The sequence below is a fragment of the Lathamus discolor genome, chromosome 17 (genome assembly GCF_037157495.1).
Source record: "Lathamus discolor isolate bLatDis1 chromosome 17, bLatDis1.hap1, whole genome shotgun sequence".
NCBI classification, from domain to species: Eukaryota; Metazoa; Chordata; class Aves; order Psittaciformes; family Psittacidae; genus Lathamus; species Lathamus discolor.
Window position 1 is genome coordinate 7,237,457 of NC_088900.1, and position 15,245 is coordinate 7,252,701.

Here is a 15,245-nt window from a genome sequence, read left to right on the forward strand (position 1 = left end):
CGTGCGTGCGTGCGTGCGGGGCGGGGCCAGCCTGCCCTGCCGGGAGGGGGTGGGCGCACGGGAGGAAGGAGGAAGCCGCCATCTTGGAGCGTCGAGTCGCCATAACAAGGCACCAAGGGGGAGCGAGAGGATTTTATACCTGGGCGAGGGGCGAGCGCGGCCGGCGGCGGTGAGGACGGGCCGGGGCGCCGGGGCGGGCGCGGAGCGGCGGGCGCGGGGCGGGGGCAGCGCTGCGGCCCGGCCGAGCCCCGCGGCCTGCCGTCGAGCCGTGGGGCCTGACCGGGGCCTGGCGGCGCCCAGGGGCCGCGGGCGGTTCGCGGGCGGCCGGCCGGGCTGGGCCGCGGCGGGAGCGGCCTGCTCGGGGGGCCGGGGCGCTGGGCGGGGCTGCGGCGGCGCTGGCGGCCGGCCGGGGCGGCGGTGGGGCCGCTTCATTGTTCGCGGGCGGAGGTGCCGGTGTGGCGCAGCTGCGTTTGCCGAGCCCCGCCGCAGGGCACGGGGGCCGCGGCGCTGTGTGCGGCGGCGGGTGCGGCGCCGCAGTGCGGCCTGGGCTGCCGGAAACAATGGGCACCGCGGGGGCTCCCGCCGCCGGGCTTGCGGCGCGGCCGCTTTGTGCCGGGGCCGGCCCGGCCTGGTCCTGCCGAGGCTCGGGGTCGGCTGCCGGCGGAGGAAGGGAAAGAGCGAGCGGCGGCTGCCCGCCCGCCCGCCCGCCTGCCTACGTGGTGTGAGCGTGGAGAGGAGAGTCGGGGCGGGGGAGCGGGGTGTGTGTGTGTGTGTGTGGAGACTTTCTGCCGTCGGACTGTCGGTTTGCGAAATGGTGGCGCTTCTCGTCCCGGAACGGGAAGATGGGCTGCGTTCTGTGAGCCTGTGCGTTCGTGAAGCAGTTTTAAAGCGTAGTAGCTACAAGCGAGGGAGCTTCGGGGACTGACGGGATGCGTCTCCTGTAATGTCGGAGAACTCCTTGGCTTTGGTATTCGGGTCTTTTAGGCGGCTTCTGTGGCTCGACCTGGTTTTACAAAGTTAATGTAAAGACTCCTCGAAACAGTGGTTCCGGCCAGGGAGATAACCGGCAGGAAAATCCTAGTTCTGCAAAGCGTGAAGTTTTGCGTGAAGCTGGACTTGATGTGCTTAGAGATAGCCGGGACGTCTGGAAAGAGTCTGGATTCTTTTTCACCCTTTTTAAATGCTCTTGAACATGCGTTTTATTCACTGAGGAAGTGCGTGGCTTTTGTGGACCCTGAACTTAGGGAGCAGCAGTCTGCTGGTTTTTCTCTGCGTTTTCCCAAGATACAGACATGTGGTGAGAAGGAATTGTACAGGCAAGCCAAATTTCTTCTGCTTCCAAAGGTTTTGGACTAGCAATGTCTTGGCTGCGTTGTATTGTTGTGAGGAGTTTTTTCAGCTCTGGTCTGTCCTATCGAAGGTGCAGACTTTGTAGTGTCTGTACATTTTTGCTAACCTGTCTCCTGAATACCCAGGCGATATTAACTTGCGTTCAAATGTTATCTTTGAGAGCAGTATGAGTGGTTACTGCCAGCTGGAACGTAACGTCATGCAGGGGACAGAAGCAGGAAGCTAGGTACCTGGTGTAAATGTATGTTGCTCACTGCTTCAGTTCAGGCCCGGTCACTTAGACTTAACAAAACAGGAAGCTCAGCTTGATGAGGTAGTTAGTTTCACTATTCGAATGGTGTTAAATCAGTACCCAGTTTAAAAGCTGGTGAAGTAACTTTGTGGGTTGGAGGAGGGGAATCTTTTTTGGTGGGGTGTTTTTTTATCTGTGTGCGTGTTTGTTTCTGTTGTAATAAAAAAAAAAAGCATAATTTGTATTTCCCTTTCGAAGCAAAAAGAGTGAATAGAGTTACTTAAGGCTTTCATTAGTTCTAACTGGAATATTCACTTGATGTTGAGGTCTTGTTTCCTGTCACACACTTAGTGCATAACATTGCTTAGCTTTAGGGCTGCTTTGCTGTGTCCCAGAAATGGGGGAATTTCAAGAACCAGCAAAGCACTTGATGTGATTCATGCTTACGTCGGGGGGGTGGGGTGGTGGTGTGTGAAGGTAGTACTTCTCAAGCAGCTACTCACTGGAAGGCTGCTGAAAGTACAGCTGTTGAGAGCATCATCTTTGGTGACTGAAGGCGGTGGCTGCAGCTTTATAGAAAAGGGAAAAAGAGTTTTGATGAGTGTCTTGGAAATTATCCCTAAGAAAATGGAAAAGCAAATGCTGTTGCTACTGCCTGGGAAGAAGTGACTCTTAAACTACAAAGGTAAACTGATGTGCTTTCTGTAGCTAAACCCCCAGATACTAATTGTCACCATCTGCTTCTCTTTCAGATTGAACCAAGTGAATTCTGATATAACTCAACTTTGTTAGAGGGCTTTTTTTTTTTTTTTTTTTTTTTAAAAAGTTGATCCACAGTGCATCAGAGCAAGTTACTACTTTACTTTTGAGTGACTTACAGGTGCTTGCCTGCATTGCAATAAAGGACTCATATATTGAGCAAGACTTATTTATCTCTTCATTTTGGAGAGTCTAATAAACTGTTATTACAGTTTCTGTACTGACTTTCAAAGTTTTGAAGTCTAAAAAGACATCTTTAAAAACATGAGCACGGCCAGAACAGAGAACCCTGTTATAATGGGTCTATCCAGTCAGAATGGGCAGTTGAGAGGCCCTGTAAAACCCAGCGGGGGCCCAGGAGGTGGAGGCACACAAACTCAGCAACAGATGAACCAGCTGAAAAACACCAACACAATCAATAACGGCACTCAACAGCAAGCGCAGATTATGACCACCACTATTAAGTAAGTGTTTCCGTCGGCTGCCATGTTTCAGAGTCATGTATGGGAAGTGTTCTTGTGTTCTCGTGTTAAAAAGTTTGCCGCTACTGTTTTATAACCTTGCTGGTTGGAAGTGTCCTGTGGTGTGCACTGTGGAAAAAAAAGCCGTATTTCTCTGCTGTGGCTTTGCTGTGAAAATTGCACTGATACTTTGCTTTCAAAATGTGTAGCTGCTTGTCAGATACAGCCCACTGAGCAGCAGCATCCTGTGTTATTTGCCTATTGAGACTGGTATGAGAGGGGAGTTGGGGAGTGGGAAAGAGCTGAAGACCGAGAAAATGCCCCCTAGTCTCAGTGCAGTTGTGTTTGCTGTCGTTTGTTGCAGTTCTTTCTTGCAGTGAGAAATTCCTTAAAGTGCATAATCTTTTGTTACTGATTTTAAATAGTAGAGCTTGCTCTCCTTGGTGCAGTGCTCTGGCTTTAATTCATCAGAGCCTGAGCTGAGCTAATATGGTACCGCTGCGATACCCTACTGCCATCAAACTGGTTTTGGAAGTGTGCTAATAAACATGAGTGTGCTGGTTGGAAATCCTGAGAGCTGTAAAAGACTTGGATGGTATGGTAACGTCTTCCTTTTTTTTGTTTCCTCTGAACAACATTCACTCTTATTTTGTTACTTGATGATTTGTGAAGGAAATGCCAGCTGTCATCAGAGAGAGCTTAACGGAGTACTTGGAGTCCGACAGTAGCTTGCCTGACTCCTTCCTGGTTTGGTTTGGTTTTGTTTTCCTGTTGTCCTTTGGTTTTTTTTTGTTTTTTGTTTTTTTTTTTTTTGTTTTTATTTGTAATGGGTTCCTCTAATGAAATTGGTTACTTCAACTCATCAGAAGTCCCTCATGACTTCCTGGGATTGGGGAAGAGAAGGGATTGCTCCTCTCTGTACAGTGGCTTTCAAGAGAGGATGGGTGTCTAAATCCCATTGAGGGCAAAAGATGCCAGCAGTTGGTCAACAAGTGGAGCGTGTGCTTACTTAATTTTCTCCCCCAAGGTGTTTTTTCATCTTCTCTCATTACTCACAGGTTAAGATTGGATGTTCCCATGAGAATTTTTTTCTCTTTTACATGATGAAATATTCTCATGTGGATTTATTTTAGTCAGTTTCTGTCATATGACTAAGTCAGTGCTCAGTTTTCAATGTGTGTTCGACTGAATTGATTCAGTGCCCTAAAAATGGGACTTGAATCACGGCTGAATTGAGATTTCACAAATTCTTTGGGCGTTTGGCAGACTGCTGATTTTCTCTGTTTACAGTTTCCTGCCTGTTTCATCCTGCTTAGCTCAGAGAAGGCTTGAGCTCTTGTGTGTAGGCGCTTTCCGTTTTTAGGAGGTGAAAATACGACACGTTCACTGCTGCCTCTATGGAAGTAAAGCTTCAAAATAAAATTATTAAACCAGATTTCTTTTTAACTTGGTTTAATTTTATTTTTGCTCTAGACCTGGTGATGACTGGAAGAAGACTTTAAAACTCCCTCCAAAGGATTTGAGAATCAAAACTTCGGTGAGGATGGTTGAATTACATAAATACTAAATTGAGTAAATACTAAATAAAAGATCTGGGAGAAGCTGTGGTGGCAAAATATTTGTCTTAAGCAAAGGCTGAAATGCAGTTCAGCACCTGCTGTTTGCAATGAGGAATTAAGTTCTACAGCTGCTTAGGAGAGACGCTTCTCGCAGAAGGCTTGAAAACAGTTTGCTGAGGGTTTCTTATTGTACTGGTGTCCCAGCATAACTGACAGTCGTCAGTGTCTCTCGCAAGGCGGATTAAAAGGTGACAGTTCACAGCACTCTATTTGGTTACAAGAAGGTTAATGTTTCCTTCTCCACTGTATGATATTGCACATATTAGTGGCAGCTCCTGTACAGTAATGGAATGAGCTTTGTGGTCTTCTTGCGTACACAGTGTCTCCTTGAGTCAGACCAGTCTGTGGGACGTAATCTTATGGAAGTGCTTTTTTTGATTTTTTCCAGGACGTGACCTCCACAAAAGGAAATGAGTTTGAAGATTACTGTTTGAAACGGGAGTTGCTGATGGGAATTTTCGAAATGGGCTGGGAAAAACCGTCTCCTATTCAGGTTAGGAGACTACTACAAGTTTTAAGACTACTTACAAGCAGCATTTAATTTTTATAAATGTCTTGAAATACTTAGTCTCACTTAAGTGTTGGATACTCCTGTTGTGATTTGAGAGAACAGGGATTGTGAACGGTAGAACTTACTGATTTAGTTGGGCATTAAGAGATTCCTGCCCTCCCCCAAGGGCCACAAAGTCATGCACTTGGTGACTTAGAGATGAGACTATCTTCTGCTTTAGAGAAGTAGATTTCACACAATACTGTTAGAGAGTAGAGTTAAATCTGGCCAGCCTGTTTGGTGAGTGTGGCTTACAATTGCTTACCCACTATTTATCTCTCATTGCTTTTCAGGAGGAGAGCATCCCCATTGCTTTATCTGGTAGGGATATCTTGGCTAGAGCGAAAAATGGAACAGGCAAGAGTGGAGCCTACCTCATTCCTTTACTTGAACGGCTAGACTTAAAGAAGGACAATATACAAGGTCAGTTGAGATGGATCTCACTTAGCTGCAGCCAGGTAGTGGTGTCAGTCGCTACGTAGCAGACTTGAGCCTAAAAGTAGTTAACAGAACCGAGGAGCGCAGGTTATCTGCTGGTGTTTCCAAAGAAAGTTGACGGGGGGCAGGGGGGGTGGAATTTTATAAGCCCCACAGTTGCTTTCAAAAGCTTGAACTGGAAGACATTTTCTGGACTTTACAGTCTTGCTCTGGGGAGTGGATTTGGAGCGAGAAGCCAGTATGTTGGCCAGGGGACTCATGTGGAGGGGGAGTATTGAGAGACAGAGAACCCTTGCACGGAATTTGCCTTGTGAGCAGTTTCTAGGTCTGCTTCAGGATACCCAGATCAGACCTCCCCAAAGCACTGCAGTCTAGCTTGTGTAAAGTCTCCGCTTCCTCTAAGGGTTAGCGTTTCGGGTACAGTGTCTTCTAGTAACTCACGCTGATGCTTTTAACTTTCAGCAATGGTGATCGTTCCCACCCGTGAACTAGCCCTGCAGGTCAGTCAAATCTGTATCCAAGTCAGCAAACACATGGGAGGTGCCAAAGTGATGGCAACAACGGGAGGAACCAATCTGCGAGATGACATAATGAGGCTTGATGATACAGGTCAGAGCACTTCTACTACACTTCAGTTGCAGTTTGTTCATGGCTTTTACAGTGTGGCAGTGGAATTTCTGCTTGTTATTGTTTGCCTGTTACAGAGCAGACTACCTCTTGTTCACTGTATGCCATCATTCTCTCAAACTGTTCCTATGAAACATGGCCGTGAATGCTGGAAACGTTGTTTCAGTCACCTTAACCATGTCTTTTCTCCCTTTTTTTTTTTTTGCTCTTCTAACCTTACAGTGCATGTGGTGATAGCTACCCCTGGGAGAATTCTCGATCTCATCAAGAAAGGAGTAGCAAAAGTTGAGCATGTCCAGATGATAGTATTGGATGAGGCAAGTTGCTCATGTTAAACGTTTTGGGATTTTAACGCCAAGTTTAAGCAATGATGTGTCTCAGCGAGTCTCCTCCTTATGTACAGCAACAAATCAAACTTTGCTTGGAGACACTTCTCAGTATTTTTGAGAAGGTCATTTGGCAGAACTTTTCTTCACATTAGTCTTTTAAAACAGCCCAGGGAGATTTGACTTTCCTGTTGTCTTTGCTGTTCCTGAAGAATAGATTAATGGTCTGTTCTGAAAGGAAGGAACACATTTCATTTGGTTTCAGTTTATAGTGAGTGAGCTGTGCTCATGTAGAAAACTGATACGTGAACATCCGGTAGTGTATGGGCTTCTGAGTGAGTGATGGAGAAAACAGTTGTGTGAAAACTCTTGGATGACTGGTAGTAACCCAGATAACTTTTCAGTTGAGATGCCATTCAGTTCTCCTGAATTTGATTGCGTTTAAAGCCAACTGCTGAAAACCAGGAGAGGGTAGACTTCTTTTACTGATGAATCCTGTCTCCAGCAGCTAAGGCAAATGTCTTTGGAGCAGTGTGTGTTCCAAAAGGGACTAGCCCACCATAAGGCTCCAGGTGTTTTGGTTTGGTTTGTTTTTTCCCCCTGTGTTGTACTGGAAGACTGGATTCTCGGCCCGTTGATTAAACTTACTCTTTATTATTTCTGTTGTTACAGGCAGATAAGTTGCTGTCTCAAGATTTTGTTCAAATAATGGAAGACATTATTCTCACGCTACCTAAAAACAGACAGATTTTGCTCTACTCAGCCACTTTCCCTCTGAGTGTACAGAAGTTCATGGTGAGTGCACATCCTCCCATATATGCACGATGGTGGTGACGCTGCATGTGAAGTGCGTGAATGGGTGGTGCATAACTGTCAGTGCTCGCTTGTTTGTTTTTTTTTTTTTTTTTAATGCATCCAAATTCCACTGCTTTAATCTAAATTAGCTTAAATCTAGGACAGAAGCTTGAAAATAATTTTTGGCCCACAGTAGCGTTAATGGGAGAGCGAGGTACACACAGCTCTTGCCTAAGAGGTGTTGTTTTCCACTTGGTATGTCAGGTAGTTCCATCTGCACTGATTTGCTTCTGGAGTGTGCTCTGTTCAGCCCACTTGGTCGCATTGGTGCAAGTACATTTACAACTACTCCTTGAAGATATTTTACCCGCCGTGTCTGTTTCACATGTATGAAGAGCCGAGTGGTGAGGTTGTGTGTTCTTGCCATGGAGGAAGCTAAATGTGCCAGAGGGTAGGAAGTACTTCCATTGTTTTGCATGCATATCTGCCCACTTTATTCTTATCTTTCTTTTTCAGAATTCCCATTTACAGAAACCCTATGAGATTAATCTGATGGAGGAGCTGACCTTGAAGGGAGTTACCCAGTACTATGCCTATGTAACTGAACGTCAGAAAGTACACTGCCTAAATACGTTGTTCTCCAGGGTAAGTGGTAGGGCTGGGTTGAAAATGTACCAAGGCATTTTGCCTTTCGGAAACACGAATGAGACTGAGAGTGATGGTCTTAAAAAGACTGCTGAACAGCACTTTTTCCTTGTCAAAATGTGCTATTTCACTGAAGCTAAAACTTGAGTGCTTCTTGTCTTGCACCTTTGTACAAAATAGAGACTGTGTCAATTACCAGAAGCATACCCGCTTTGCTTTCTTTCTGGGAGGGATTTAAACTTACATCTTACCTTATAATCACAGAATGGTTTGGGTTGGAAGGGACCTTGAAGATCATCTAGTTACAACCCTCCTTGTTTTGGGTTATTTGTTAGTAAAATGCTGCATTTACTCAGCGTGTTACTTGTATGTTCAGCTGCAGATTAACCAGTCGATCATTTTCTGCAACTCTTCTCAACGGGTTGAATTGCTAGCCAAAAAGATCTCCCAGCTGGGCTATTCCTGCTTCTATATCCATGCCAAAATGAGGCAGGTGAGTATGAAGTCTCCAGTGGTTTATTCCACACCACCTCAGGCTTTACTGCACAGCTGAACTGAGTCTTGTGCTCGCCTTGAATTTGCATGTTCTTTTGAAAACTGAAACATGTTGATCTGGTGTTGATTTAGTTTTAGACCACCCTCCTCCCCACCCACAAGCCTCTTCCCAGACCGTTCAGAGCGTAGCTGGTCTCTTGGTGTGGGGTCAGGTTATAGTTAGTCCACCGTAAGCATAGACCATGGCCGGAAGGCAGTTATGGTAGTTTCTGCTTTGCTTTTGCCAGCATGGGGAGCCATGGCAGACCACACAGCCTTCATTTTGGTAAGGGTACTAAAAGATGTCAGAAGGTTGAAGTGACGCATGTGATCGTTTTAATTTTGAATGTAAACTAGACTCATTAACGGTGACAAGGGGGAGGCATTCATGAGCTTGAAGGTCAGTGTTTGTAAGTTGAATATACCTGGAAGTAAGGGGTGTGGGTTTTTCGTTTGTTTTATTCTTGATTTATATATGTGTATGTGTATTTATTTCCAGGAGCACCGCAATCGTGTGTTCCATGATTTCCGAAATGGATTATGCCGCAATCTTGTTTGCACTGGTAAGAGTTCCTAAATATTTTCCTATTTGGAAAGGTTGTGATAGAAAACAAATTAACCATTAGCCCACGTATAAGAGATCACTTGATTTGTCTTAAAACAAAACAACATGTTTTGGTAATTTCCCTTTGTCAAGCCTGAGCTTAGCAGGGTGCAGCACTCCTTTAGCCCTGTAGTTTTTGTCTTTCCTGACAAACCCTGAAGGTACAACTTGCAAGTGAATCATTTTTTGTGTGTAGGTGTTTTCTGCACTAGTTATGTTTGCTGTGTATTTTCACACATTTTATAGTTTTGAATGGCCTGTGTATGATCAGTTTTCTGTTGTCCAGCCTGTTTGGGCAGTGCTGTGGCAGTGTCTGCTGATCCTTGCACTTGCCTGGGCCAGGATGTAGTTCAGATCTCAAGTCTGTTGTGACACTGGCAGTGCACAGTGGTGTGAGATGTGTGTATAAGATGACCTGCTCAGAAGCAGTCTGGTGTGGAAAAAACAAGCTTTGTGCTAATTACTTTTTTGGCATAGATATGCAGATCTGGTGTTTTGGTCATTCTTCTGGTATTACTCATGTTTATACGGGATCAAGAGCAAGAAAAGTCCGTAACACAATTGTATGTGAAGCATCTTTGGTACCGGGGAAACCTGCATCTGGAAACCAGTGCAAGCCACTGTTAATCATTGTTAATGTCGCCACCCTGAATGCTGGCAGCATTTGATCCAGCTGAAACTAACTTTCTTTATGACCTGGCTTGTTTCTCAGATCTGTTTACTCGAGGTATTGATATCCAGGCTGTGAATGTGGTGATAAACTTTGATTTCCCCAAGCTGGCAGAGACTTATCTCCATCGTATTGGCAGATCAGGTGAGACGAAAACACTGGGTGCAGCTTTGCAGATGACTGTTACGTTTCTTAGGCTTGAATTGGCTTCTGGGTTTTATGACTGTTGCTGAGGATTATTTAGGTAGCGTTGTTTTTCTGACAAGTTTATTTTGCGTATCATCTCAGATGGTTATCCTTACAAATAACGAAATGAAGGGCTGTTGTCTTGAAACCAGCCTGAACAGCCTAAGGGGGGTGGGGGGGAAGGTGTGTTTTGCTTTAACTTACTAGTGCGCCTGTTTGCAGTTTGGGATAATTCTGTACAGAAAACTTAAGCTTCTGTAGTGTCTTAAGTGTAGTTTTTTTCTGCGAGTGTTTCTCCAAGGTATGTTTCCAGTATCCGAACATTAGCAAAATACACTCTTAAGGCAGTGAACAGAGGAGGTCTGTGTATTTGAACTTCGTAGTTCAGGCTTTTTCAGGAACTCTGTTACTGAAGAAGGGCTGGACCTGCATAATGTAGTAGTGGAGGACTCTTTTTTTTTGGTAATCGGTGAGGTTGTCAGAGCGTTTTGAACCTCCTGGGGTTTTTTTTTTTTTTTGTATTCTTAGTACAGAACTCCTTACCAAAATCTGACGTGACAGTTGTAGAGACCTGTGCTGGGGTCTGGACTCGGTTTGTATCAGCAAAGAGCTGAGTTTTAGTGACTGCATAGTGGGCAGACTATTTCAGTCAGCCTTCTGTTACTTAGTTCAGTTGTCTGGTTTTCTGTCAAGGTCGCTTTGGTCATCTTGGCCTGGCCATCAACTTGATCACCTATGATGATCGATTCAACCTGAAAAGTATTGAGGAGCAGTTGGGAACTGAAATTAAGCCCATACCAAGCAACATTGACAAGAGCCTGTATGTGGCAGAATACCACAGCGAACCTGTAGAAGATGAGAAACAGTAAGCATGTGCGTATGTAAATGCCTTCTTGTTTAGAGGACTTGGGTTGGATGAAAGAAGAGCTGGTGTATCAATGTTACTGCGGAGGGAGGGGGAAACCGATGTGCTGATGAGGCTCTGAATGTGAAAACAAGGGTTTGAAAGAGGCTCTTGGTCCAAGGAATTCTGCGGATATGCTGAAGCTGGGAGCAGAGGGTTGAGGGATTTTTAGTTGTTGGAATTGAAATGCTGACCATATGCTAAGGAGACCAAAAATGGGGGAGGAAGGGGCAGGGGAAATGGTGAGGAGAGGCCGAGATGGCTATTGGCAGCCTAAGGAATTCTTTTGTATCGCTTAGCTGAAATGAGAAATCATGTGAGGGGCAGAGAGGAAGGCTGCCCTCAAAAAGGGGAGGAGAGAAAGTGAATAGCTTTCGGAACAGAGCTCCAGCAGAAATGCTGAAGCACCTCACCAGTTAGAGGGCACAGGCTCAGGCTGAAGACGCTGCATCTTCTGCATCCTTTGGTTCATGGGACTCTTGGCAAGTGAACTTGTGAATAGGCAGTAAAGCTGTAGTTCAGCTTTGCTGCCGCTCGAGGTCGTCTGCGTAGCTTCAGAAGAAAATCAGGCTTCACTGTCAGAGGCTCTTAAGTGTGCCCTTTCTGAGGATTGTCCAAGGAAAAAACTGCTGGGGCCAGTCCTTTGACAAGAAGAAAATTTGCCCTGGATTGCAGTCAAGCAAAACAGCTTTAGGATGATGTTTCCTCTGGTTTCAGCTAGGACGCTGTACAGTGCAAGACCAGATACGGTATAGTTTGGGTTGGAAATTGCTCTCTTGTGTGCTCCTTTTGGAGATGGTGAATTAGAGAAACCCAACAAAGCTGCTGAAATTCCTTTTGGGTGACAAAACCGAAAAGTGGTTGTAGAAGTGTTCTAACACTAGCTAGCGTGCAAGTGTCACTGCCTCTCTTCTGTGAGCTCAATCCAGGACAGCCCTAGCTGGTCCCGCCAAGCTGACTTCCAGCCTCTGCTTTGCTTTCTCTGAGTTTCATAAGTAAATAAAAAACCTCCCAAACCTAGGTGATGAACTTGGAAAAGGCTCTTGTCTGGCTTCCTTCCTTAAGGGGAATGTTGTGACCTTGCCAGGGAGCTGTTTGCTGTTTCCTGAGGGACAGGAAGCCAGCAAGGTAGTTGTGCTCCATAGGTATGGTAGGGCATTAACAGCACCTTTTTCTGCGAAGCTGTGGTTGGGGTTGAGCTGTTCAAATGTCCTTTGTGTTTCCAGAGCTGCCACATAGTTGGTGTGATTTATTACCTAGGGCCTGGGTTTGCATAGATTTGATTTAACTGTGGGTGTTGTGGTTGTGTTTTTGGTTTGGTTTTGCAGGCTCTGATTACGCATGCCAGAAGGTGAAGCCCTTTGATCCAGATCTGTGACACATCGTTTCTTTGGGGATACCCTTCTCTTTGTGGGTTTTTCTTCGTCTTTTCATTTCGGAACTATGAAGACTAAAGAGCTCGGCCTTTTTTTCTTTTTAAATTTGGCAGCAAGGAAGAAAGAAGATAAAAGGAGGAATGTCTTTTTGTTTTTCCACTTGTTTGCACTGTGTGCTGATTGAACATTAGTTGCACTAACTGCTGGTTTTAAATTCTTTTGTCTTTGGGTGGGAGGGGCAGCAAGGGAAGAAGAGAAACCCTGGAAAGAGAAGAACCGCGATGAACACGAGCTTGTCAGCTATTTCAAATTCTTCAACTGTCGACTGAGTGCATTTCAACTTCTCCCTGGTTACTCATCTGTTTTTAAGCTAAAGAGCTTGTTACTTATTCGTGCAAAGTGCCTTATGCTATGAGACCATTCAGAATATCACCTTTAGGACAGCCCAAGGAATCAACAGCCGTTTTTGGTTTCAGGTCAAAGTTCCCCTGTCTTCCCCCTCTCCTCCTCCCCAAGTACTCAAGCCCAGGGCTGGGAGGTGAATTGTATTGGGAATACTGCTTTTTTTTTTTTTTTTTTTTTTCCTTCAACTTTGTTTTATTTTATTTCTTTAATTGGAGGAGTTGATATGCATCTGCAGTTCACCCACACTGTAAATACCTGTATTTAAAATGAAACCAACTTAAAATCTGGGCTGATTAGGTGCAGCATCATAGCTCCAGAAGGAAAGAGTAGCCTGTCATCCTTTGCAGGAGCCATAAGAAAAGCCCTGTGCTCTAGCAGAACACTACAGACTGGTTTCCATAAGTCTCCATTAGTAGTTAACAGCACTTGATAAGTAGACTTGTTTCAGAGCCATGGCCCTCTTTCCTCTGGTGCAGTGTGTCCCATAGAAAATCAGATGTGTATATTGTACAAACTTTGTAAATATTTTTTTTTTCTTTTTCTGTTTGGGTTCATATATAACTTTTTCTTTTGTGATGAAGGTTGCTGGGGTTAAAGGGATTAGACTGATTATGGGAGCAGCTTATCGATGAGAGGGGCTCAGTTTTCTGCAACACTAAACAAGGAGAAGCGCTCTGACCTCCATGAAGAGCAGGCCTCTACAAGCGTCCCCCGTCCGGGTGGGTTTGCTCTGATGCCAGCAATGCTGTCCTGTACTGCTCATATGGAAGAGATCACCTGTGGGGCTCCCAAGCCACCCAGTCTGTTGCTCAGCCTGCTGGGAGATGCTCTTCGATTTCCCCCTTGGAAACTTCTGGAACTTGACAAGCCCGGAAGGGGGCCGTGACCTGTGTTCCACCGTGGCATGAGGGAAATCCAGCAGTGTCGGCGTTGCTGCGCAGCATGTGCGTAAGGCATGGATTTGGGTTTAAGAGAAACTGTAGAAAACCAATTTACACGTGCATAAACTGACAGTTCTGGAGCTTTGTGGGACAGATGACTTCCTGCAGCATTGTGTATTTTCTGCCCAGAGCGGCCTCTGTGCAGACTTGTGAGCAGGTAAGGGCAAACCCCTGTTAGTGTTAGAAGCTGCAGAAAGCTGCTTTCCATCTCCTCTGTTTGGGCACGCATCGCTGTCTGTCATTTTGCATTGTATATTGCTGACGAGTGCTTTCTGGTTGAGTAGTGTTGCTTTAAATTGTGCCCCTCCCAACATGCTTGATGTTTGGCCTGATCTACAGGCAAAAGGAGTGAGACAAATCAGAAACCGAACTCTTTTTAAATTCCCTTTTAGCCTGTTCACCAGTGCTGTCAGGAGGCACCTGGATGAATGCAGTTCCTTTTGCTTGGTCATTTATCCATGTCAGATGCTGTGCTCGCACCACGCTCACTGACCTCTGAGGCAGGGGGTAATCATCCTGCGTTCTTCTGTTTGGCCTTTGTTTCTTTTTTTAACTTGGAGGAAAGTAGCTTGGCACTCCAGGTGGATGTGGCCGCCTATGTCCTGGAGGATAATAAGCAGAAGCCAGGTGCCTTCTGACAGCAGCTTTACGAGATGCAAAGGTCTTTGTGTTTGGGATTTTTTTCTTCCTTTTGTCAGCAGTGACTCCATAATTGTAGCAAATGCTGCACTAGAGTACAAACTCAAGAGCTTGGTCACAGGCACTCTGTGAGCCACACAGCTTACGTCTGACTGGCAGGTACTAAATGTAAACAATTCTGGGGTGCTTTTTGGGGGGTGGGGGGTGGGAGTTTGCGGGTGGTAACTTTGACCAAAAGTAAAATCTCGCTCTTGTACTGCAGCCAGCTTACGATTTTTCAGAGAGACAGAAGAGGGATTGTTTTAGCGTGAAAAAAGACATGAAAATTGTAAATACAAGTTGTGTATCTTGCCAGGGCACGCACATGTAACAAGAACAGGATAGCGATGTCGAGTCAGACATGTGCGCTCTGTGGATTTGTGGTAGGTTAGCCTGGTGCCATGCGTTGCTGGTCCCTCTGGAAGCACAGAACTTCTGAAAGTATTACTTTAAACTTCAATGCCTCTCGGTGAGGATTGGCACTTAGCGAAACTATCAGGGGCACCGTGTTTAGGTGGCTTCTGGTCATGAAAGAAGCAGCCTATCTGTGGTGCTAGTAGGCCATCTCTAACAGATGCGATCTCGCAGATGGAAAGATGCTCCAAAGGACTAGGGTAATCCTAGTTTTTTTTTTTGTTTGTTTTTTGTTTTTTTTGGGGGGGGGGGATGGGGAGTTGGTTTTTTGTTTTGGGTTGTTTTTTTTTTTTTGGTTTTTTTTTTGTTACTGTTTTGTACCCCTGCCCACAAGTGAGGAGCTAAAGCTTGCCCTCCTGAGATTTACTCACAGGCGAGCTCCTGTTTTTGCTGGTCACGCACCAGCCTTTACCATTCTGTGTTAGCTGGAGCCCACAGCAATCAGCCCCAGGTCAGACATTTACTCTCACAAAGCTGACATGGATGCGAATCTGATGGGTTCTGCACTTTCCCCCTCGGAAGTCCAAGCGCTCGCTCTGTGAATTTGCTGAAATGGAGCTTTGCCGCTGGGGGAGGCAGCCATGCAGGGGGTCAGCAGCTTCCCTGGGAGAAACAGCGGCTGCTCTCTGGGTTTGCACCATCAGGAGAGCACCGCAGTTGCTAGAGGGCTTGTCCCAACGGGAGGTGGGGTGGGGGGGTGGGTCGGTCTCAAATACATGTTTCAATTTCCA

General features: G+C 45.8%; 1 protein-coding gene across 3 annotated transcripts; it reads left to right on the plus strand.

The window, feature by feature from the left end:
* Window positions 1-39: 39 nt before the first annotated feature.
* On the plus strand, window positions 40-13,520 carry DDX6 (DEAD-box helicase 6). Of its 3 annotated transcripts, none has more exons than XM_065697084.1 (14): window positions 40-169; window positions 2,335-2,805; window positions 4,276-4,339; window positions 4,810-4,914; window positions 5,265-5,394; window positions 5,872-6,018; window positions 6,259-6,357; window positions 7,039-7,157; window positions 7,674-7,802; window positions 8,179-8,295; window positions 8,836-8,899; window positions 9,653-9,754; window positions 10,490-10,669; window positions 12,029-13,520. In XM_065697084.1, the coding sequence occupies exons 2-13, from the start codon at window positions 2,606-2,608 to the stop codon at window positions 10,663-10,665; spliced, it is 1,452 nt and encodes a 483-aa protein (XP_065553156.1). In that variant the 5' UTR covers window positions 40-169; window positions 2,335-2,605; the 3' UTR covers window positions 10,666-10,669; window positions 12,029-13,520. The 3 variants fall into 3 exon arrangements, with proteins under 3 accessions (XP_065553156.1, XP_065553153.1, XP_065553155.1); XM_065697081.1 differs by having other exon boundaries at window positions 10,490-10,661; XM_065697083.1 differs by lacking the exon at window positions 40-169 and having other exon boundaries at window positions 414-2,805; window positions 10,490-10,661.
* The last annotated feature ends 1,725 nt before the right edge of the window (window positions 13,521-15,245 follow it).

Coding starts and splice junctions, on each gene's coding strand:
- DDX6 (XM_065697081.1), top strand. CDS start 2,606: ATGAGCACGGCCAGAACAGAGAACCCTGTTATAATGGGTCTATCCAGT. Junction 6,358..7,038: donor GATAGTATTGGATGAGGCAA/GTTGCTCATGTT, acceptor TGTTACAGGCAG/ATAAGTTGCTGTCTCAAGAT. Junction 8,296..8,835: donor TCCATGCCAAAATGAGGCAG/GTGAGTATGAAG, acceptor ATTTATTTCCAG/GAGCACCGCAATCGTGTGTT.